Source organism: Leucoraja erinacea, chromosome 11 (genome assembly GCF_028641065.1).
Source record: "Leucoraja erinacea ecotype New England chromosome 11, Leri_hhj_1, whole genome shotgun sequence".
In the NCBI taxonomy this organism is placed as follows: Eukaryota; Metazoa; Chordata; class Chondrichthyes; order Rajiformes; family Rajidae; genus Leucoraja; species Leucoraja erinaceus.
Genome location: NC_073387.1, coordinates 33,717,010 through 33,742,450, shown reverse-complemented (window position 1 = coordinate 33,742,450; position 25,441 = coordinate 33,717,010). Strand labels below are relative to the sequence as shown.

General features: G+C 43.4%; 1 protein-coding gene across 2 annotated transcripts; it reads left to right on the top strand.

Moving 5' to 3' along the window:
* Positions 1 to 294: 294 nt before the first annotated feature.
* On the top strand, positions 295 to 16,517 carry LOC129701665 (beta-2 adrenergic receptor-like). Of its 2 annotated transcripts, none has more exons than XR_008724245.1 (2): positions 295 to 468; positions 14,897 to 16,517. XR_008724245.1 is itself a non-coding variant. In XM_055643002.1 (2 exons), the coding sequence occupies exon 1, from the start codon at positions 1,018 to 1,020 to the stop codon at positions 2,272 to 2,274; it is 1,257 nt and encodes a 418-aa protein (XP_055498977.1). In that variant the 5' UTR covers positions 573 to 1,017; the 3' UTR covers positions 2,275 to 3,846; positions 14,897 to 16,517. The 2 variants fall into 2 exon arrangements, 1 of the variants encoding a protein (XP_055498977.1); XM_055643002.1 differs by lacking the exon at positions 295 to 468 and adding an exon at positions 573 to 3,846.
* The last annotated feature ends 8,924 nt before the right edge of the window (positions 16,518 to 25,441 follow it).

Genomic DNA, 25,441 nt, shown 5'->3' with positions numbered 1-25,441 from the left:
ACTTTCTGCAGGAATAATTATGGCGATTTAAAATTGTGATTGCATTTGTAAGATTGACAAAGCTGACATTAAACTTTGGATAGTTGACCGAAGCCCGGTGTGTCGACACTGACCACTTCACGGCCTTTTGTTGTTTGCCTCCGTTGTTTGATCTGATGAACGCCGCCTTAATGGAATATGACCTTCCTGTGGCAATACCGCTGGACAGTGCACCGCGTGACTCGCCAGAGAGAGAGGTCAGCCACCCATCACTTTCCCTGGCTCGCTCTCCAATGCTAATCCAAGCAAGCTCTCGACCTTTTGGAATGGGAAATTTGCAGGGAATTTTTTTTTTAAACACCCCGACTGAAGCGAGAGTAGCGACCGAAAATAAAATCATACCACTAACCCGAGTAACCTCCAGGTACTGAAAACGTTCAACAGCCGGAGCGAACTTCAGAGAAAAGTACCTGACTGCGCCAACTTTAGGTATGTGTAAACTTACTGTGTTTCCATCAAGCGCAGTATAAACGATGAGAATTATGCTTTTTGTTTTTTTGGGGGGGTGGGGGGGAGGGGGCAGTTTCTGAAAGGAATGTTTGTTAGTAAAAGGGTGTAATTTGCAAAATTGAAAGGATCCGATGGTGAATGCTACAATATAGTCTTGCCTTGAATCTAACTTGTTGAATCTAGACTGTGTGGTTGCAGAGAGCTGTGGATAGAGAGCTAGAAATGACAGGGATATTCTCACCCCTTCGAACACTTGCTAGTAAATACTTTCCTGACATGGAATATCTGCGAAGAGACTTTGGCGTTTGACGCTACACATACGTTGTGATTGGTTGTGAAAGAACATGACGTCCCCCGTGCGGCTATAAGTGCAGAAAGCAGAGCTTTCAATCCGTTTCCCTGACCACGTCTCAAGATATGTGCAAGAGAGACAGATGACGGTGTGCAGGCGGCAACAGACGTGAATAAGTGTATACGGGACATTGAGTAGCTTCTGCCCGTTTGTGTCTAGTTTCGCTCACCATTAAGATGGGATCACAGGTCACTGGATTGGAGGAAAGTACATATTACCCACTGACAGCAGAAGTGCTCAACGCTAGCGCAGCGCCGGGGACCGAGAGCGCTCCGTCGAGGAAAGAACTGAGTCCAAGCTTGAAGATTATAGTAAGCATCGTTATGTCAGTGATTGTGGTGGTGATAGTCTTTGGAAATATCCTGGTGATCACGGCGATCGCCAGGTTTCAGCGACTGCAGACCGTCACCAATTATTTTATCACGTCCCTGGCTTGCGCGGACCTGGTGATGGGACTGGTGGTCGTTCCCTTCGGGGGCGTTCGCAACATCACAGGAGTGTGGTACTTTGCAAACTTCTGGTGCGACTTTTGGACTTCTCTGGATGTGCTCTGCGTGACGGCGAGCATCGGCACTCTGTGCGTGATCGCCTTGGATCGCTACCTGGCCATAACGTCGCCTTTCCGCTACCAAGTGCTGCTGACCAAGTGCAAGGCGCGGCTGGCGGTGCTGGTGGTCTGGGTCGTGGCCGCCCTCACCTCCTTCCTGCCCATCTACATGGGCTGGTGGCGGCTGGACGACGCACAGTCCCTCAAGTGCTACGAGGACCCCAAGTGCTGCGAGTTCCTCATCAACAAAGAATTCGCCATCACCTCCTCCATCGTCTCATTTTACTTCCCTTTGCTTGTCATGGTCTTCCTCTACGCCAGGGTATTTCAGGAGGCCAGGCAGCAACTGAAGAAGATCAACAAATGCCAGGGCCGCTTTCACTATCACAACAACAACTTGAACCTTGCCCCGGCTCCCAACGGGAAGGTGGCCAAATCGGGGCAGAAAAGGACTTCTCGATTCCTCAACCTGAAAGAGCACAAAGCGCTGAAAACACTGGGGATTATAATGGGCATTTTCACCCTTTGCTGGCTGCCATTCTTCGTCGTAAACATCGTCAACGTTATCTTCAAGGACAGCATTTCCAGCCCGGTCTTCACTTTCCTGAACTGGGTTGGCTACTCCAACTCTGCCTTCAACCCGATGATTTACTGCCGCAGCTCGGACTTCAGGCACGCCTTCAGGACGGTGCTGTGGGGCTGCCGGAGCAGCCTGCCCCCCACACAGCACGGCTGTGCCATCGCGCTGCAAAGCGAAGAGCGAGCCGAGAACGGGTGTCCTGTGCACTGCAGCTTCGAAGGCACCGCGTCGGTCACTGGCACGCCACCGAATGGCAGCCCCAACGCTAACGGGAATGACCGAAAACTGTTGGATTCGGTCATATAAAGCGCAATGCTTCATGAAAAAAAGTCAACCGGGCAGACAGTGGGACATGGTAACTTTGGAAGCAACACGTGTGTCCTGACCATATTCCGCTGTACTTTTTTCATGCATTCACCTACCTCATTATTGTGCTGGGGGAAAAAAACCAATACCATGCACTGTGGCAATACCTACAGGAGATATAACCGGTTCATGAAAGAAGATGAGAGATGGATGTGTATGAGCATTAACAGTGAATATCTAAACGTTTACAACCAGCATCGCACCTATCAATCACTTGAGCGTTATTATTCGCAGTGCTCACTTTTGTGAACGGTAATCGGGTACACTGTTTGTGAGCTGCGAGCAATATGACAGAACTTACAATGGTTAAATTAAGGAGAAGGAAAAGAGTGCAATACTTGTATCGCGCGCGTTGAGCAAGGTTCCGGGGAATCGCGGAGGTAAACGTGTTAACTGTGATGGAGCATCGCCCGGGTCTGTGATGTTCACCGACCAGTTCTATGTATCTGTGGGAAAGGAGGCGGGAGTGATTTACGTGCGAATCGTGTTCGCGGGATGAACCTGCCCCAGTGTGAAATCCAGTGTCTAGATGTATCGTCGTTTGATGGACCTCCTGTGTACAATTAAGGATAAAAATAGGGAACCCCATTTATTTATCCATGAATTTTCACACAAAACGCGAAGCAAACGCGCGCGTTCATGTGTCGGCGTGTCCATTTGTTTGTGCATCTGTGCGTCAGTGTTGGTTGCCAGTGTGTGGACTGTGGTGATCTTTCGTTCTGTGTTGTAACGTCGCACATTCAACTTCAAACTCCTTTCGTTTTGCGTTCAATGAAGATAGGTCTGCATTGCTAGGCAATGCGTAGCTTCATTTCTTAATTGTTTCGCGTGTCACTGAATTCCAGCCTGTGGTCTCCCCCGACCCAAGCATCGACAGCTTGCTGTCACCAGAACTCACCTGAAATCTCTGGAACTTCTCATGGCCAAATGGTTAACTTTCCGCTGTTGTTAGTCACAACATTATTCAACCCGGTCTTGGTTTCTTGTGGCTTTGTTTCGTTCCTGCGTTAAGGTATTGGGATTTACTTGTACATCACCGCTTGGAGCGGATATTCGTGGGTATATGTGCAATACAGCTCGTTATTTCAGCTCTGAATAGGCATGGGGCCGTTCAATGTTTACTTGATGTCGTGGTCGATATATTTTCGCACAAGGTGAAGGCAAAACATAAAGCTATTTTGTTTTCTTCATATGAATCCTAATTAGTGAGAAATTAGACATTTTGGATATTTATTATTTGGAATCAATGTTGGCTGTTATTCGTGTATAAATAAAATATATAAATCATTTAAATTTTAGCAGTTTGTTTCCTGTAGAGCACATCCCCATTGCGCCGTGTTCACTTATTTCTCATCCAATCACTCAGACTATATTGAAAAACTTCAACTTTAAAATATTCAGCAGGAAATAATAATTGCTTATTGAATAGTTTCTATTTTGACTGCATCTGAATATAACGAGAAGACAGTCGTCGTGGAAAAGATAAGAAAAAAATGAAGAAAAAAGCTCAAGGTAGGAACTTTAAACTTTCTTCCAATTAGCCAGGACATATTACATAGAAACATAGAAAATTGGTGTAGGAGTAGGCCATTCGGCCCTTCGAGCCTGCACCGCCATTCAATATGATCATGGCTGATCATCCAACTCAGTATCCTGTACCTGCCTTCTCTCCATACCCCCTGATCCCTTTAGCCGCAAGGGCCACATCTAACTCCCTCTTAAATATAGCCAATGAACTGGCCTCAACTACCTTCTGCGGGAGAGAATTCCAGAGATTCACCACTCTGTGTGAAAAAAGTTTTCCTCATCTCGGTCCTAAAAGATTTCCCCCTTATCCTTAAACTGTGACCCCTTGTTCTGGACTTCCCCAACATCGGGAACAATCTTCCTGCCTGTCCAACCCCTTAAGAATTTTGTAAGTTTCTATAAGATCCCCCCTCAATCTTCTAAATTCTAGCGAGTACAAACCGAGTCTATCCAGTCTTTCTTCATATGAAAGTCCTGACATCCCAGGAATATTAGATCTTTTTCTTTTTCCGGTTTTACTATTTTTACTAAATAACCATTCCTACTGTCTATACGTTTTTAATTTCTAATGTTACATTGCTCAGTATGAATGGATTGACCAACTAGGGTAATATATATATATATGGCAGAGGAGCACTGCAAGACCGACTGTAAATAGTTTTTTTTTTGCAACTGGAGTCCATTGACTCGAAGGTGACACCTATAGGAGAGAGAGAGCGGATGCCACAGGCAGGACTTGGTGTACGTATGTGTAGGAAGGAACTGCATATGCTGGTTAAAACCAGAAGATAGACACAAAATGCTGGAGTAACTCAGCGGGACCGGCAGCGGGACCGGCAGGAGAGAAGGAATGGGCGACGTTTCGGGTCCAGACCCTTCTTCGGTCAGGAGAAAGGGAAACGAGAGATATAGACGGAGATGTAGAGTGATAAAAAACAAATGAATGGAAGATATGCAAAAAAGTAACGATGATAAAGGGAGCAGACAATTGTTAGCTGTTTGCTAGGTGAGAACCAGAAGCTGGCACGACTTGGGTGGGGGAGGGATGGAGAGAGAGGGAATGCAGGGGTTACTTACATACATAAAGGTGCAAATATACTTTTTTCAAAGCTTATATTCGGCAGGTGAAGTTTAATGCTTGATGTTGAAATTGGCCAGATTTAAAGCTTGAAACGATAAGTGAAATTTATACTGATTAAGTTCAACCCTGACTTTCTGTTTTCCATTTAAACAAGTAGCATTGTTTGGTGACTAAATAATTGCAGCAACAAGAATGTAGAAACAAAGAACTGCAGATGTTGGTTTATATCAAAGTGTTATAGTAACTCAGCTGGCCAGGCAGCATCCCTGGATAAAAAGGATTGGTGACGTTGTGGGTCGGACCAGAATCTGGAGTCTGAAGAAGGGTCTGCAAATTATCCCATCCTTTTTCTCAAGTGTTGCTACCTGACCCACCACTTTGTGTCCATATTTTGCGGCAACAATAAGTTGACTTTCTGAGATGGCAGCAATGCTACTTTAGTGAAACTACTGAGCAACACAAATCAGGCGTGCTGAGCAGACACTTACATGCACTACTGTTTGAATCACAATTTTACTCTAATTGTAATATCTACAAAACAAAGATGTAGTATACACTATTCCTGCACCTCACAATCTAAATGGAGCTATAATCTGGAGTCAGATGTTCATATGAAACCAGCATGAAACACAAGAGTCCCTTCTCAACCCGAAACGTCACCCATTTCTTCTCTCCAGAGATGCTGCCTGTCCCGCTGAGTTACTCCAGCATTTTTGACTCTCTTTGACTCCCTACTAAAGTAGACCACTACATTCCACCTCATATTCACTTTCCAAGCGTTGTGTAGAAGCTCCAATCATTTTGCAGCAATGTATAACATGTTGTGTAGATTCTTAAGTGAATAAATGAAATGGTGTGGTTGAGTAGCTGAAGATTGCTAAGATTTAAGCTATCATGACACAGTGTAATGGAATGAGGTATGGCAAGCCAAAATAAAAGCCAAGCAAAAGTGTTGGCAATCGGAAAAAAGTTGACAATGCTAAAAACATCACAGTCAGTCAACATCTGCAGAGAGAGAAAAACACAGTTAACATTCAGGTTGATAACCTTTAATCAAAATTGGACAAAAATAGATAAACCATTTGTTAATGATCAAGACCTCTTTTGAGCCAATCTTTAATTTCTTACTTCTACTATCATCCCCTTTTATTTGCACATCATTAATGTTGTGATTTTAACCTGTTTTATACCTAATCACTTTTTTCTTGTATTCCTCCTTGCCTCTCCTCTGACACATACACAGTACTTGCATGAAACGCATTGAATCCGGACTCGTCACATTTCCAGCAAATTCATTGACTTGTTAGTTCAACTGTGCAGGGCTCTGCATTTGGTAATGCATATCATACTGTGTATTTTCAGACTCTTGTCATATCCAAATTCAGTCAGCAATTCTGAATTTGCATCTCAGCTGGTTTACAAGCAGTTGCCAGGAAAATTTGCACAAAGTCTCTTGCAGAATGGAAATTACTAACAGTAAAATTTAAAACAATCTATTTAAAGTAACTATAGGTCACTGAGATAGGACAGGTCTGCCTGACTTGGTTAGAAGTACTACAATAAAAATTTCATTCCAAGAGTGTTACCTAGGGTCAAACCCTTACTGCAATGCGAGGTCAGCATTACTTAAGGACTTCAAATAAGCTGTTAAATCAAAATCATGATCTTTCCACACAGGTGACTGTCAAAGACTTTACTTCTTAGGCTGATTTTATAATATACAGTTGAAATTTCTTCAACCAACGTCACCTAACAAAATCTTGTCCTATCATTGATGAGGGTAGATGTCAATTATTCTTCATGTAACAACAGACATGCCTCTTCCAATGCAATACATTGTAATGTATATCACTGGGAACAGATGGTGCCAGAAAGTTACCAAATAATATGTAATCTGACATTTTTATTCTAATCAGAAAGTGAAATTTATATTCATAGGAGATGGATTTTCTTTTTCATTATTTTTCAAGCAATGATCCTTTATAAGCTGTTTACATGCTCAATGTACATTTACATACATTGTGATGCAATTGGTAATTAAGAAATACAATTGGTAAGCATGCAGGACTGATTTGCTTAGCAAAATCTGATTGAAATTGGGACAGAAAATCATTTAATTATATGCTGCTAGCTTCAATTTGTTAAAATATTCAATTGAACTGAGTATTTAACATAATAATATTCTGGCGAAGACACTGTGTGATCTACAGTATAATATCAGTGTGAATTATTCAAAGTAGTATTTAATCTGGAACTGGTTCTGAAAGTATATCGATGTGTTAATAATATGTGGCCTATTTTCCTTTGAACTATCCTTTGCAGCACAGACATGGACATCATAATTGATAATGAATAAATAATCCTCATCCACTCCTCTTACTTTATCCAACCAGAATGAACTGAAAATTGCCCCCAGTCACGTTATTCAGATGTCACCTTGAATTCACCCTCATAGAAGACACATGCAGCTTTGATCATGTCATGAACTTACCAATAAAATACAGGATCATTCATAAGATTGGAGTGGTCTTTTTGAGAACAGCTAATTCTGAGACAACAAGTTGTGGTTGAGGTCAAAGTGCATAGGGTTTGATGAGGGGGGGGGGGGGGGGGGGGGGGGGGGTGGGTGGTGCTAGATAGAGTGGATGTGGAAATAATGTTTCCAGTAGGGGGGTGAGTCTAGGACTAGAGGGCACAGCCTCAGATTAAAGGGATGCACCTATAGATTGGAATTGAGGAGGAATTTCTTCAGCCAGAAGGTAGTGACTGTGGAATTTATTGCCACAGACAGCTGTGGAGGCCAAGTCATTGAGTATTTTTAAAGTGGAGATTGATAGGTTTTTGATTAGTAAGGAAGTCAAAGGCTATAGGGAGAATTCAGGAGCATGGGGTTGAAAGATAAAAATAATCAACCATGATCAGCAGAGCAGACTCGATGGGCTGAATGGCTTAATTCGGTCCTTATTTGTTAATAAAGTTGCATCGTATTGTGTCGTTATTTCTTATGGCACCCAGAATAACAGTGCAGCAGGTGGGTAGGCTGAATTATATGCAGAAAATAGAATAAAACAGTCTATGGAGAAGACAAGGACAGGAAGGGAAGCTTGAGAGGGCTAGACAGGGTTAAATATTTCCTTTAATGCAAGGAGCCTCACAGTTAAGGCAGATATGCTGAGAATGTGGATCAGCGCATGAGACTATGATATCTTACAATCACAGAAATGTGTCTGAGGGAAGGGCATGACTCACAATGTCCGATGTATCAGGATCCCTCGTGGGGGAGGGGGTTCTAAAAGAGAGAGGCAATGGCTGATCACGAGAGTCTTAAGGTAGTACTCAGGGAGGATATCCCAGAGTGTTCAGTCAATGAGACTAGATGGATTGAATTTAGGAACAAGAAAGACGCAATCACTTTGATAGAGACTACACTGTGGGCATCCCAATCATCAGCATGAATTAGAGGAGATATGTTGGCAGATTGCAGAAGGGTACAAAAGAAATAGGAGTTTAGTAAAGGGGGATATTAACTTTCCTGAAATTGCTTTAGTGGAGGGGACATTGGGGTGGAATTTGTAAAATCCATCTAAGAGGTTCTCTATGAAGCAGTAAATAGAGAGGGGTTTTTAAACAAGACCTTATCTTAGGGAGCAAGGACACGTGATAGAAGGGTGTGCAAAAATCCTTTGTGAACCGTGATCATAATTTGGTAACCTTCAAGATGGTCATGGAGAAAATTAAGGTTGATCCTCGAGTTAGGGCACTAAACTGGAAGAAGGCAGATTTCAAAAGTTTAGAAATAATCTGGTGGCAGTAAATTGGGAGCCACTGTAAGAGGGGAAATCCACTTGCAATAAGTGGGAAGTATTTGAAAACGTGGTAACAGAAGTTATGTCAGGACACAATAGTTAATGAAGAATATTGAAGGGTTGCTTAGGAAAAATAAATAACTTGATGTCAGGTATAGGAAAGTGGTACTGAACGAATCCTTTAATGGGATGTAGGAAAGAACGTAAGAGAGAAATTGGGAGGGCAAAAAGAGAGCATGAAGTGACCTTGGCAAATAGGTTTAAGGAGAATCATAAAATCTTTTAAAACTATGCAAAGGGCTAATCAAGGATCTTCATAGGTAGGTTCTGAAATCAAATTTCTTGAAGAAGCTACAGGTCTGAAGCCGAGAAGGTGTAATCTATGGGGATGTAACCAAGAATCTAAATGAATACTTCTCATTGGTATTCACCAGGATAAATGATATGTAGGTTGATGAGGTACGGGAGGGTCACACTGATAGTTGGTAATTAATAGTAAGATTAAACGAGAACTTAGTTTGAAGTTTGATCTGTATTTTATGAGGAGTTACGATGAGGGATTACGTGAAGAACCCCGCCAGGACGCATGCGTGTCATTCTTCAAAGCAGTGGTGTGAAATCACAGACAACTGTAATGACTAAACATAGTAAGATTAGAGAAGAGATACCAGTTAAGTATATGATCAAGGGTGGGAGCGGAGGGCACGTAATCCCTCATCGTAACTCCTCATAAAATACAGATCAAACTTCAAACTGGTAAGTTCTCGTTTAATCTTACTATTTTACTTCGGAGTCACGTGAGTGACTACGTGAAGATTTTAAAGCTCTGTGATTTCATGCCGTGGAAACGAGTCCATGCATCACGTCTGCCTTGACTGTAGGAGGAATAGTGTTAACATAATTCGGACATGAATTCGATATTGAAATCATAACATTTATTAACACAAATTGTAACCCTTTTATGGGTTTGAATCAATTTACAGAACCTCAAATTTTTTCTGCAAATGTTCCAGTTTTCATTACTGGTTTATTGTAAAATATTTAGAATGTTCGCTCCCCTGACCATCCTGCTGCTTCGAGGACTTGGTCCATGGGCACATCCAATTGTATTGCTGCCGATGTTGCTGCAGCCCTGGTGGAATGAGATTTAAAAATGTTAGTATCCACCCCAGCATGTGTAAGCACCTGTTTCAGCCATCTTGAGATGGTCTGGACCGCCACTCTTTTGTGAGGTTGCTTGTGGCTGATCAGAAGTCCCTTCTCATTGCCTCTTAGGATTTTAGTTTTCTCTATGTATAATGACAGGTGTCTAACTCGACAGAGACGGTCATCTGTAGGGTATGACCTAAATAGTATATTGAGGCCTGCTGATCCCTGTCTGTTCTGCTTTACTAGCTCATAGATGTGGAACGTAATATTGTCAGGTGAGGAAGTCATGTTGTCCAGTCTGAGTTTATGCAGAGACTGTACCCTCTGTGCCGTGACTAATGCCATTAACATGACTGTTTTTAAAGTCAGTCTGTGTAGAGACAGAGCTGATGCTGGAGACCAGTTTCTGAGCGTCTTCAGGACAATGCTTACATCCCAAATTTGGGAGTACCTGGTTTTTGGGGGATTAGTATTAAAAATTCCCCTCATGAGCTTTGTTACCAGTGGGTGAGTCCCTACAGAGTAACGCTTTGTCCCTTGCCATAGGTAAGTCGACAGGGCACATCTGGCGCTGTTGATGGCACTGTAACTGAGCCCCTCATCATAGTGGAGGCCTGCCAGATATTCCAGAACAGACGGGATGTTCATGTTTCTGTTGGTGATGTTTTTATGGCAGTACATTTCCCACTTCCTGATGTAGACCAGATACTGTTTTTTAGTCGATTGTCTTTGGACCGCCGAGATCATGTTCGCTGTTCGGTCCGTTAGTCCCAGTTGTAGAAATGGTGTTTTTAAACTCTACAAATTAATAGGTTCAAATATTTATGGCATGGGTGGCTATCCCCTGTTACGGGATGTAGCAATAAGTCTGGTCTATGCGGGATGGTAATACATGGTTCCAACACCATGTTTTGTACCACTGGGAACCAAGGTTGTGTAGGCCAATAGGGTACTACCAAAATACCAGACGCAGAGTCTTGTTGTATTTTCCTTAATACCCGACAGATGAGGCAGAAAGGAGGGAATGCGTAAATAAACAATTTCCCCCAATGCAGCGAAAATGCATCTGTCGCTGCTTCCCCAGGGTCTGGTTCCTATGAAACATAGTTTGGTATCTGGTTGTTTAGTTTGGATGCGAATAGATCGATATCTGGTGTTCCATATTTTGCTGTAATATCAGCAAATACTATTTTGTTCAACATCCATTTGGTGTTTTCATTCATTTGCGTGACCTGGTGTCTGCCACTAAATTTAGTCTCCCTGGTAGGTAAGTGGCTTATATCCAAATATCTCTTTGGATGCACCATTGCCAAATTGAGTTAGCCAGATTGTCACATGATATCGATTTGTTTCCACCCATGTGGTTAATGTATGCTACCACGGTGGTATTGTCTATTCGTAGTCGAATATGCTGGTGATATGACCCAGTACAATATGACTTTAGGCCATGGAATGCACCCAACATTTCCAAGTAGTTTATGCCCAGTGTGCGTAAGAAAGATGCCTCCTGTGCAGTCCAACTCCCTCCACAGCTGGTGATGGTATTGGTGGCTCCCCACCCAAGTGCACTGGCATCAGATTGTAGTACCATGGATGGGTTACTGACAATGATTGGGTTTGAACAAAACTAAATGTTGTCTATCCACCATATTAGTTCCGTTTTGGCTTGGATTGGTAGTCTCATAGGTCTGTCAAAATGACCTGCATTAATTTTGAGCGCTTGTATTTTTGCTCTCTGTAAGTTTTGGTAATGTAGAGGTCCAAATTGTGTGGCTGGGAAAGCAGCCACTATTTTACCAATTACTTTTGCTACCAATCTGATGGATGGTTTTCTGATGTCAATTAGGTTATTGCAAGCCTCTATTAAATCTCTAGCCTTTCCCTTAGGTAGTGTCACCATCATGTGAACTGAGTCAATGGTGAACCCCAAATAATCCATAGTGGTGGACGGCGTTAGTTTAGATTTAACTGGATGGATGATAAATCCTAGTTTTTCAAATAGCTGTTTTGTGGCTGTTACAGTCTGTATGGCCAATTCCAAAGTTTTGCCCACAATGAGTATGCAATCTAAATATGCCATAACCATGTGTTTACATTTCCGTAGAAATGCTAGGGCTGGTTTTAAAATTTTTGTGAACAGCCTGGGGGCTGATGATAGCCCATTTGGCAGTGCTTTATACTGCCAGCGTGGTCCCATCCAGTTAAATTTTAAGTAACATCTGTGGTCACCTCGTATAGGCACTGTATAGTAAGCATCTTTTAAATCGATGCTGGCCATGAAGTAACCTTTGGAAATTCATTGTTTAGCAGTAACAAAGGTTTCCATTTTTAAATGAATATATTGTACAAATGTATTCAATTTTGTTAGATCGATGATGAGGCGACAACCACCATCTTTTTTGATTTTGGAAAAAATATTAGACACGAATTCTAATGGTTCGTGTTGTGTTATCTCAATTACACCTTTTATGTAGAGCCGCTCCAGTTCAGCTTGTGCCTCTGATTTTTCTTTTTCAGAGAGCACGAACACTCGGTTTGGTATATGTTGAACTGGAGGGCTGTACTTGTGTATAAACTCTATTGTATATCCTTGCATACTGCTTAAGATGTAAGTATCGGTTGTTAATATGCTCCATGCATTCAAAAACAAGTGTAGTCTCCCCCCAACCTCCATGCTCTCCATATTTTTTAGGGAACCAGACCCACCTACCTCCATTGTTACCAGTGGCAGGTTTACTTCATTTTGTAGTTTTTCCGCTGTTGTTGCGCTGGTGCCTGGTTTTTCGGTTTGGTTGGCGTTAGGGTTCCCCGCATCTTCCAAGAAGGCCGGCCTGGGCCATGGCCTAAAAAAGACTCATGTTTGAAATACCGCGCCTTCGAGCTTTCACCAGTTCTGCTGGTGGGTGCGTAGGGATGCTGTCTTTGGCTGTAGTGGGTTTTTGTTGGTGTTCCTTTTATTAACCCCAAGGTTTTGGCTTCCTCATCAAGCTCTTTTACCTGCTTCGATAGGTTGCCTCTGAACAAGAGTATGGGTGGTTTTGTGGTCCCAGGTTTGCACAGTCCCGCGAATTCTGGGTTCAGTGTGGGTTGAATGGCACTTTTCCTGATGTTATTTATTTCATGCTGGGTGGTGCAGAATAGTGCCAGTGCATCTTGTTGATCCTGGAACATTTCCCTGTCGTCCACTGTACGGGCAAATGCTGTTATCCCTGCGGTCAGTACTTTCAGTACTTTTTGCAATTTTACATCCATGCTCCTGACTCCTGTTCCAATGTGTTTCCATATACAGTTGTTAACTATTGGAACGTTCAGAGATATGCAATTGCCCGGTGCCAGGTGTCTTCTTGTGGTGTCCAGTACAGCCTGCTCTTGTAATTGGTTTAAAGACATGCAGTCTATACTGGCAGCAAGCTTTGGCTCCAGATTTTGTCCAGTCTGTTCCGGCTGGATAAAATTGGCCACCTTGTCCAGTAAGTTCTCTTTTTCCTGCACCCCATGCACACTTGTCGTTTCTTCTGCGGCCCCCTCTTCCAGGTCAGCCCAGCACTGACGCGCAGTGCTCCCCTCCGATAAGGTAGAAGCACTGTGCAACCCTTGAAAAGGTACTGCTGTGGGTTCACCATAGGGCCCACAGTGACCCGACTCTATATCCCGGAGTCTGTCACGTTGGAGCAAATGCTCCATACACCGTTCCATTCGGGTCCAGCGCTCTCGGTCGCTGGCCGCCCGCGGTGGCTCAAAGTCGGACTCCTCTGAGTCCACGACCTTGTTAGTTTTGTGTCTAGCCTTGCCGCCCTGCCGCGTGAATTTGGCCGGTGCGGAGGCGACATCGGGCACAGCTGATCCCACTACGGGTGATCCAAGTGCCATTAGCTGCTGTTGCTGGCTTCCCGCAACTGGCTTCCCGCTACTGGTCCTCCCTAACCAGCTTTGTCGCAGCCCTTGTCTTCTTTGTTTTCTCCATTTTCCTACGTGTAGTTGGAAATGGGAACAAAAAAGACCGCAGAGTAAACGCTTACCTGCAATTAGCGGCTTTTAAACTGCCGCCGCGGGGGAACGTCCTTCCACCGCGTCTGACGTTTCGCAATGTGTGTAGCAATATGACACGCATGCGTCCTGGCGGGGTTCTTCACGTAGTCACTCACGTGACTACGAAGTAAAATCCCTAGGACCTGAGAGGATCTATTCTAGGATGTTAAGGGAAGTAAGAGAAGAGATTGCGAGGGCTCTGATGGAGCTTTGTACATCTTTGTTAGCCATAGGTGAAGAAGCAGAGACAGGAGAATAGGTAAAGATTCCTCTTATTCATCAAGGGCAGTAGAGATAAGCCAAGGAACTACAAGCTGGTGAACTTTACATGAAGTTGTTGGAGAAGATTTGGAAGGACAGGATTTATATTCACTTGGAAAGGCAAGGAATGACTCAGGGTAAGTATGGTTTTGTGTAGGGAAGATCATACTTTGCAAACCTGTTTGAGAAGGTAACTAAGAAAGTTGATATAGGCATCATGTATAACTGTAAGTAGCAAGTGGGAGTAGATGTTTCACATTCTCTCCCTCAATGTACAGGGTATTGTATTTTCATGCATAAACAGAGGCATGGTACATTCTCTGATCAGCACTGAGCCAATCAGATAAAAGTGATCTTGCCATCAGTCATTCCATGCACCAATAGTCCTTTGCATTTTAAATCCTACTTCCATTGAAGCCTATACCAGCAAAAGTGGTATTGTTCTGCTGTGACTTAGTGATGTACTAAGACACAACTGACTCTACTGACAAAGAAGGTTCAGTGGGCTCTGTTACATTAGTCGTCAATACAGCGGTGTCCTATACAAGTGCAATCCTGAATACCTGCTGTTATGGCATTATCATCACACTCGTGTTTTATTGCATTCTGTGACATCCAGCAAACACCAAAGGCTGTCCCTGGATCTCGGAAAGTGTTTATATCGTCCTGCAGCTTATTTTTACTTGTCATTGTGTTTGTTTATCTGCAGGCTCTCCAGGACTGACCACTCACTAACTAAAAGGCTTGAACATATGCATCCATGTCTTTATTGACCAGACTGGCCGGGAAGCTAATGGAATTGGGGCTCAACACCTCCCTGTGTGCCTGGGCTTTCTCACCGCCAAGCCCCAGGTAGTCAAGATGGGAGGGAATACATCAAAGTCCCTCACCCTGAGCACAGGATCGCCCCAGGGTTGCGTCCTCAGCCCCCTATTGTACTCCCTGTACACACATGACTGTGTGGCTAGGTTCAGCTCCAACTCAATAATTAAGTTTGCTGATGACACTGTGGTGGTGGGCCTGATCTCAGACAACGACGAGAAGGCCTACCGGGAGGAGGTGGCTGATCTAGCACTCTGGTGCCAGGAGAACAGCCTCCTCTTGAACATCAAATAAATGAAGGAGCTGATCATGGACTTTAGGAGGGCACATCATCCGAGGACGTACACTCCATTGAGGATAAATGGGGATCCTGTGGATAGGGTGAACTGTTTTAAATATCTGGGAGTCCACATCTCCGAGGATATGACATGGGCATCACACGCCTCAGCACTTGTGAGTAAGGCAATGCAGCGCCTTTACCACCTCAGGCAATTGAGGAAATTCAGAGTGTCTCCGAGGATCCCCCAGTGCTTCTACGCAGCGACGGTGGAAAGCATCTTGTCCGGGAACATTACCATCTGGTTTGGGAATTGCTCCGCCAAGGACAAGAAGGCTCTGCAGAGAGCACTATGGGAACTTCACTTGCCCCCCTGCAGGAACTATACATCAGGAGGTGCAACTCCAGAGCCAACAATATCATGAGAGACCCCTTCCACCCCTGCAATGGACTGTTCCAGCTGCTACGGTCAGGCAAACGCCTCCGTTGCCATGCGGTGAGAACAGAGAGGTTGAGAAGGAGTTTCTTCCCAGAGGCCATTTGGACTGTAAACGCCTATCTCACCAGGGACTAACTCTACTGAACGTTTTTCCTTCCATTATTTATTATGTAAAAGAATATGTGTGTTATGATTGTGTTTATAGTTTGTTTGGTTGTTTGGTTGTTTGTCTTTTGCACAAAAGTCCGCGAGCATTGCCACTTTCATTTCACTGCACATCTCGTATGTGTATGTGACAAATAAACTTGACTTGACTTGACTTATTCATAAATAAGTTTGTCATCTACACCACATCATCCTTATTCATACAAAAAATAAAATTACCCCTCTAAAGAGCTGTTTGAATAACTTTGTTTTCTTTTAGCCCAACAGAAAACCAAGTAGCCTTATTTTTACAGTGAACCCTCCTACATAGGATTACTAAACTCAGCTCTACCTATGGTAAAATGTCTTGCTATGGTGTAGAAGCAAGGAACTGCAGATACTGGTCTACACAAAAGGGCACAAAGTGTCAGAGTAACTCAGCGGGTTAGGCAGCATCTCTGGAGATATGGATTAGCGATGTTTTTGGTCAGTATCCTTTTTCAGGCCCCTTGTTTAGAAAGCAGGAAGAGAGGAGAGGTGGATCAAGATGCAGCAGGTCACAGGCGAGGGGCGGTTTGATAAGCAGATGGTTGGAGCAAAGGTCAGCGACAAAACCAGAAAGTGTGAGGCAGGATTGAAGAGCTGCGAATCGTGAAGCCAGCAGAAGAAATGTAGGGGAAGGGATAGGGAAGAAATTGGTGGGGGTCCAGGTGGGGCACAGGGGAAAAGGAGATGGGGGGCTATAATCTTGCTATTATTCTTGGTAGCAGGTGGCTAACAGCACTTTTATTGGCTAGCATATAAAAGTATAAAATATGTGTGACACTTTTAATTCTGCTTAGTAAACTATTGAATTCTCACATGAAGTTTGCATTTCACTTTGGGAATGCAGAACAAAGCAAACATACATTTGACCATTAGGAGAAGTCCATTATTTTAAAGGAAAGCTGGCATCTAGGTATGTGGGAACAGGATGGTAAATTAGTGACAACCTGAAGCTCGGGACTGCTCCTATATACTGAGCAGAGGTGCTTTGTGAAGGGGTCACCCAATCTGCTTTAATTCTGCAGGACCATATCCTGACAACTGGAGACAAGGTTAGAAATGCAAGCTGCTTCACCTGAAGAACTGTGTGGGTCCCTTGAGGGTGAAAAGGAAAGAGATGAAAGGGCAAGTGTTCCATTGTCTGTATTGCATGGGAAACCCCACTGTTGCGGAATTCACCCTTACTCCGACGTATTAGTTTGTTCCAACAGGCTTAGTGCAGACTCAGAATGGCAACTCAACCTCCATCTGGGCACATTGCAGCCATTCAGAAGCGATACTGAATTCAACAGTTGCAGCTAACATGCTTTTTCTGTTCCTATCCAGACTGATCAGTTCTGTTGTAATGTTATCCATCTGTGTTTTTCACTCTCTTCACAGAGGTTGTCTAATCTGCTGGGCATTTCCAACATTCGCCTTTTGCTGCCATGTTTCAAGTTCATCCTCTGACCTACATGTCACAGCCCAAATATATCCTTTAGTTTTCTCTCTCTTTAACTGCACTCATTGATGCATCAGCCAGACAGTCTCATGAACCAAGGCAAACTTGGTCAGACCCCTATCAGAGAGATTCCCTTTGTCCTATCCATCCATTCCCTATCCTCTCTGCAAATTTAAATTGAGTTATTTTTCCACAGATTCTGTCCAGTTGAATATTGCCAGTATTTTTTGTTTTATTTCAGATTTGCTGCATTCAAGGATTTTTTTACATTTTATTTTAAATTACGTTTTATCACAAGCTCTCATGCAGCAAACTATTGGTAGTAATATTATACTGTGTGGGAAAGAACTGCAGATGCTGATTTAAATCAAAGGTAGACACAAAATGCTGGAGTAACTCAGCGGGTCAGGCACCATCACTGGAAATAAGGAATGGGTGATGTTTCGGGTCGAGACACGAAACGTCACCCATTCATTCTCTCCAGTGATATTATACCGATCCAATGTAACCAATTCAAATGTATGCATTCTATCAATATGACGTCACTTTGACAATTTGATTTATAATCTAGTGCTAGCGACCACATTTATTAAAAGTTCACAAATAAATATATTGCTGGCACTTCAGTGTTTCAATTAGATAGCAGCAATAGAGGTTTTGTTTCCTTTTCAAAGATGCCTCTGGCTTGTAAATTGTATTAGTGATAATGAAATGGAGTCTAGTCATATGCTGGATCAAAAAACTTGCTGCATTCAGTTTTATAAGAACACACAAAGCATGTATGAAATATATAAACATTATATTGTGAATAATATTAGATGCTAATGCCAAACATGTAAAGACTTTAATAAAGCATGATTATTCAGCTACTTAAACTAAGTGCTAATTTAATGCTAAATTAACATTTCAATTTTATTAAAACATCATCAGCCAAACAATGCGAACATTACCATCTGCTATCATGTTGCACATTCAATAGAGTGCAATTTTATTTAGCAGCTGGTTGCTATCAGAAGTTATTTTTGCCAGCAACTAATGATGAAGTAATTGCACCGGGCATTGGTGACTGCTAGAAAGCCATCGCTGATTATGTCCAAAATCAAGGACCCTGAATTTCCGTTTTGAAAGCTTTTGGTTGATAATGTGAAGATGGGGATTGTCTTTCCAGAGAGTGGGAGAAAGCAGTAAGCAAACTGAACGGAGGGTGTCAAATCAAAAGGATGTGGTGTTGCTGGAATTTAATGACTACATATACATGACAAAAGTTTATGTTTACCAATAATTCCTACTCTCACTAGTCTAGAGTCAGACACTAACTGATGTAATGCATCTCCGTTATCTATCAACAACCTCTACCAATCAGGATTTAGATTAAAAGCCATATGTTTCACCATTTCCTCACAATCTTACTTCCCTTAGAAGGTTCAAACCAAATTTGTGGTATCTCCCCATTTAATTCTCCATTTAACTAATATTAATTTTATTTTGCTAATCATCCCATCAATTGGATAACCTCACGCCACTTTACAATAGGCTCCATCCTATCTAAATCTATCTGCTTATATCTAGTATTCTATATGTCTGTTTCATCAGCAAAGTTATCTCCATACAGTAACCTAAGTTATTGACGTAGATTGTAAATAGTTCAGACCTCATCACAGATCCGTGTGTAATCCATTGATGACTGACAGCCAATCTGAACATGACCCATTTCAATTAGTAATTGAAATGCACAAGTCTGTTTCCTGACAGTTAGTCCTCTATCCCCAATACCCTTCCTCCCCCCTCCCAATGTTGAGGGGACTCTTATCAGCAACCACCACAAAGCCTATAAGTAATTACAGATCCCTTTAAACAAGATGACAGGGTTATTGGTAAATTCTGAGTTTAGTTTTCTTTAGTTTAGAGATACAGCGCGCATACAGACCCTTCGGCCAGCCGAGTCCACACCAACCAGCGATCCCCATTAACACTACACTAGGGACAAGGGGACGGCCTAAGGGAGAGGTCACTATCATTCCTCATTCAGACCAGCAAGTAAAAAAATGACAGTCTGATCCAACGATTGTGGCAGGACCTGGCATGCAAATGCATAGAATAAAATGACATTATTTATGGACAAGTAATCCTGCTGCCTGGCCAGCACCAGACGTGAGAATTGGAGGTTGTTAGCTCCAGTTCAATAACTAATGTCTCACAGCGGAGAAAATCCACTATCCTTATCCTCTCAGGATCTATCTGTGACTCCAGATCATCTCATGTGGTTGATTCTTTGATACCCTCTCATTTAGTTTAATTTAGTTTAGAGATGCAGCGTGGAAACAGGCCCTTTGGCCCACCGAGTCTGCACCGACCAGCGATGCCCAAACATTAACACTACCCTACACATACTAGGGAAAATTTTATATTTATATCAAGCCAATTAACCTACAAACCTATACGTCTTTGGTGTGTGGGAGGAAACCGGAGTTCTTGGAGAAAACAGGGAGAATATATAAACTTCCTACAGACAAGCACTCATGGTCAGGATCGAACCCAGGGCACTGGCGCTGTAGGTGCTGTAAGGCAGCAACTCTACAGCTGCCGCCCTCTATCACCTGATAGTTCTGTACGATTGTTGAAACAATTTGGTCATGTTGATGAAATCAACATTGCTTGAGAGTAAAAAGTCTTCAATCATGGTCTGGCTACTTCATATATTACTGCCCACCCCAATTTTGCAAATAGTATAACTCATGCTAAATATCATACAAGAAATCCTACCAAAACAACATGCTTCGTGTGAAATCAGATTTTTATCAGACATCCATTTGGAAGTGGAGAAGAAATTGGTTCCACCAATAATTTTATTTCTAAAATTTATTAAAATACTGAGGGAAAAATCACTTTGGCCTCCTCCATGGCCAGAGTGAGTCCCACTGCAAATGGGAGGAACAGCACCTCATATTTCGCTTGGGTAGTTTACACCCCAGCAGTATGAACATTGACTTCTCCAATTTCAGGTAGTCCTTACTTTCTGCTTCCTTCCCCTCCCCTCCCCAGCTCTCCCACAGCCTATTGTCACTGCTTCTTCCTTTCTTTCCCCCCTCCACCCCAGACATGTCTGAAGAAGGGTCTCGACCCAAAACGTCGCCTATTCCTTCGCTCCATAGATGCTGCCTCACCCGTTGAGTTTCTCCAGCGTTTTTGTGTACGAGGGAAAACTAATTTTTTTTTTTTTTTTTTTTTTAGAGAAAATTATTTTTATTATTTTGTTTATACATAATTCACTTTACAACAAAATGCTCTGAAAAGTTTCCATCCAATTAAACATATTTTGTTCAGAGAGCTGGACTGTCTCCTAATTGATAGTCTATGAAAGAGGTCAGTTTACGCAGTAACTGATGATGATTGGAGCAGTATTATGACCAAGATAGTTGTCATTGTTCCTGACTGGAGATATGATTTTATTATCTTGCTTTTTTTAGAATATGCTTGCAATATCTTTCATGATTGGAAAACAAAATCAATCTGTTTTCAGTTATTTTAGCCTTTAAAATGAACACGAGCTGCAGACAAAATACATACTGCCCTTTCTTATTCCAAATTGCTTTGCTCATTGTTGACATTATCCAGAGATGTTAGAAATTATTTCCTACTTGAAACATGCACTAAAATTACATTGCATGGAGTATTCGCTCAAAATCAACTTTGAATGGCTGTCTAACGGGGTATGGAGAGAAAGCAGGTACAGGATACTGAGTTGGATGATCAGCCATGATCATATTGAATGGCGGCAGTGGCGTAGGGTGGGTTTTCAGCGCCCGGGGCAGTTTAAAATATTGTGCCTCCTCATTAGCGGCTAGCCATGGCCCATGAGCTGTTATAAATCCAAGTTTTGTATTTATTTTCTCAACCTAACAAAAAGATGGTGGCGCTGCCTTAGCAGCTGCGGCTCGCATGCAGCCTGTTTTTTTTTCATTTTTTGTGTTGTTCATTTGTCCTGTTTAGTTGATTTTTGGTTTATTATGTTGTGTATGTGGGGGGGGGAGGACACGTTTTTGGTCTCTTCCTTCGGGGGATGCAACTTATTTTGTCGTATCCCCCATCTCCGCTGGCGCCGAGGCCTAATGGCGGAGCTGGCGGCCTTGGAGCTGGGGCAGCGGCAGCGGCGGCTGGGACAGTGGCAGCGGCAGTGGCGACCAGAACTTGGAGCTGGGCAGCAGCGGCGACTGGAACAGCGGCAGTGGCAGCGGCGTCCAGAACTTGGAGCTGGGCAGCGGCAGCGGCAGCTTTGACAGCGGCAGCGGCGGCCTGGCCTCGGAGCTGGGATGGCGGCGGCAGCAGCTGGGACAGCGGCAGCAGCAGCGATAGCGGCGGCCTGGCCTCAGAGTTGGTGCGGCAGCAGCGGCGACCTGGCCTCGGAGCGGGGGCAGCAGCAGCGGCGGCCTGGCCTCGGAGCGGGGGCAGCAGCAGCGGCGGCCTGGCCTCGGAGCGGGGGCAGCAGCAGCGGCCACACGGCATCGGAGCTGGAGCAGCGGCAACGGTGACCTGGCCTCGGAGCGGGGGCAGCAGCAGCGGCCACACGGCATCGGAGCTGGAGCAGCGGCGACTAGAACTCGGAGCTGGGGCACGTTCCGGCGGCAGCGGCCACTCGACCCGACCGCGGGCCCAGTGGACGACAGCGGCGGCTGGCACAGCGGCAGCGGACTCGGTGCAGAGGGAGAATCGCTGGTTGGTTAAAATTGTTGGATAAAAAAAGAATTATAAAATGGCAAAAAAATTTACATTTTAGTACAATAATTCAGGGGACGGCTGCCAAAGAGGTGCAGCGTGCCTTTAGAACAACATTTTTTGCCATTTTATAATTTTTTTTTATCCAACAATATTCTTGCGCCACTAAAAATATAGCGCCCGGGGCAACCACCCCTCTGGGCCCCCCACGCTACGCCACTGAATGGCGGTGCAGGCGCAAAGGGCAGAATGGCCTACTCCTGCACCAATTTTCTATGTTTCTATGTTTCTCCCTTTGACCACGTGGGTTTTAGAAACATAGAAACATAGAATGGCCATTCAGCCCTTCGAGCCTGCACCGCCATTCAATGGCTGATCATCCAACAGTATCCTGTACCTGCCTTCTCTCCATACCCCCTGATACCTTTAGCCACAAGGGCCACATCTAACTACCTCTTAAATATAGCCAATGAACTGGCCTCAACTACCTTCTGTTGCAGAGAATTCCACAGATTCACCACTCTCTGTGTGAAAAATGTTTTTCTCATCTCGGTCCTAAAAGACTTCCCCCTTATCCTTAAACTGTGACCCCTTGTTCTGGACTTTCCCAACATCGGGAACAATCTTCATCCATTTATCCACATTATACTGCATCTGTCATGCATTTGCCCATTCCCCCAACCTATCCAAGTCACCTTGCAGCCTCCTAGCATTCTCCTCACAGCGCTAACACTGTCCCCCAGCTTCGTGTCATCCGCAAACCTGGAGATGTTGCACTCAATTCCCTCGTCAAAATCAATGTATATATATTGTATATATATTGTAAATAGCTGTGGTCCCAGTACTGAGCCTTGCGGTACCCCACTAGTCACAGCCTGCCATTCTGAAAAGGACCCGTTTACTCCTACTCTTTGCTTCCCGTCTGCCAGCCAGTTCTCTATCCACATCAATACCGAACCCCCAATACTGTGTGCTTTAAGTTTGCATACTAATCTCTTATGTGGGACCTTGTCGAAAGCCTTCTGAAAGTCCAGATATAATACATCCACTGGTTCTCCCTTACCCACTCTACTATTTACATCCTCGAAAAATTCTATAAGATTCATCAGACATGATGTACCTTTCATAAATCCATGTTGACTTTGTCCAATGATTTCACCACTTTCCAAATGTGCTGCTATCCCATCTTTAATAACTGACTAGCATTTTCCCCACTACTGATATTAGACTAACTGGTCTGTAATTCCCCGTTTTCTCTCTCCCTCTCTTTTTAAAAAGTGGGGTTACATTAGCTACCCTCCAATCCTCAGGAACTACTCCAGAATCTAAAGAGTTTTGAAAAATTATCACTAATGCATCCACTATTTCTGGGGCTACTTCCTTAAGTACTCTGGGATGCAGCCTATCTGGCCCTGGGGATTTATCGGCCTTTAATCCATTCAATTTACCTAACACCACTTCCCGACTAACCTGGATTTCACTCAGTCCATCTCATTTGACCCCCAGTCCCCTGCTATTTCCGGCAGATTATTTATGTCTTCCTTAGTGAAGACAGAACCAAAGTAGTTATTCTATTGGTCTGCCATGTCCTTGTTCCCCATGATCAATTCATCTGTTTCTGACTGCAAGGGACCTACATTTGTTTTAACTAATCTTTTTCTCTTCACATATCTATAAAACTTTTGCAGTCAGTTTTTATGTTCCCTGCCAGTTTTCTTTCATAATCTATTTTCCCTTTCCTAATTAAGCCCTTTGTCCTCCTCTGCTGGACTGAATTTTTCCCAGACCTCTGATAGGCTGGTGAATTTTTCTGGCGAATTCGTATGCTTCATCTTTTGTTTTGATACTATCCCTGATTTCCCTTGTTATCCACGGATGCACTACCTTCCCTGATTTATTATTTTGCCAAACTGGGATGAACAATTGTTGTAGTTCATCCATGCAGTCTTTAAATGCCTTCCATTGTATATCCACCGTCAACCCTCTAAGAATCAATTGCCAGTCTATCTTGGCCAATTCACGTCTCATACCCTCAAAGTTACCTTTCTTTAAGTTCAGAACCCTTGGTTCTGAATTAACAATGTCACTCTCCATCCTAATGAAGAACTCAACCATATTATGGTCATTCTTGCCCAATTGGCCACGCACAACAAGACTGCTACCCTTCTTCATTACTCAATACCCAGTCTAGAATAGCCTGCTCTCTCGTTGGTTCCTCTACATGTTGGTTTAGAAAACTATCCCACATACATTCCAAGAAATCCTCTTCCTCAGCACCCCTGATAATTGGATTCACCCAATCTATATGTAGATTGAAGTCTGTTTTACCTTTGTTGCACGCTTCACTTAACTGTTTTACCTTTGTTGCACGCTTTGTTTTCTCTTGTGCTTTAGTTTCCTCTCACATCCCAAAGACATGTGGGTTAATTGGCTGCTGTAAATTGCTCTTAGTGTGTAGAGATGGATGAGAAAGTGGGATAACGCTACCTCGGCGTCTTTATCACAACACCCTTATCTGATATGTTCCAAACTAACTTTTTGCCTCTGGTTGAGAAAGCCGAAAGAGATTTTGACCGCTGGTCAGTTTTACCGCTATCCCTCGTGGGCTGGATAAATCTGGTCAAGATGGTCGTCCTACCCAAATTCCTGTATCTTTTCCAGCACGTCCCTATACTTATCACTAAATGTTTTTTTGATAAATTAGAAAGGGCAATATACTAAATTTTTATGGGATAGCAAACTGGCTAGAATCCGAAAAGCGATACTGCAGTCTCCTAAGAGTGACGGCAGTTTGGCACTTCCTGACTTTAGGCGATACTATTGGGCAGCTAACTTGCAAAAACTCATGTATTGGATGAATGATGATTGCGACCACCTACCGACCTGGGTACACATGGAAAAGGCGAGTTCACGTCTCCCGTTGAGGTCTGTCCTATGCTCCCAACTCCCCCTTCCTATAACATCTGTGTGTGCAGGCCCAATTGCATCCCTCTCGCTCTAACTATAGAGTCAACTCAGGAAAAACGTCGGTTTACAAGGCCCTTCCATCTTGACCCCACTGCTTAAAAATCACATCTTTAAACCTTCAAGTACAGACCACGCATTCAAAACCTGGCATAGCAACGGTATCAGTAGTATCAAAAACCTATTCAAGGATGGCATCTTTTCGTCCTTTGCGGAGCTCTCGTCCAACTATAGCCTCCCAAACTCCCACCTTTTTCGATTTTTCCAGATTAGGGATTTTGTGAAGAAGTCATTCCCCCATTTCCCATATCTCCATTGAAAGTAAGAATGCAGTTGCAGCAGGCAGTGAAGAAAGCAAATGGTATGTTAACATTCATAGCAAAAGGATTTGAGTATAAGAGCAGGGAGG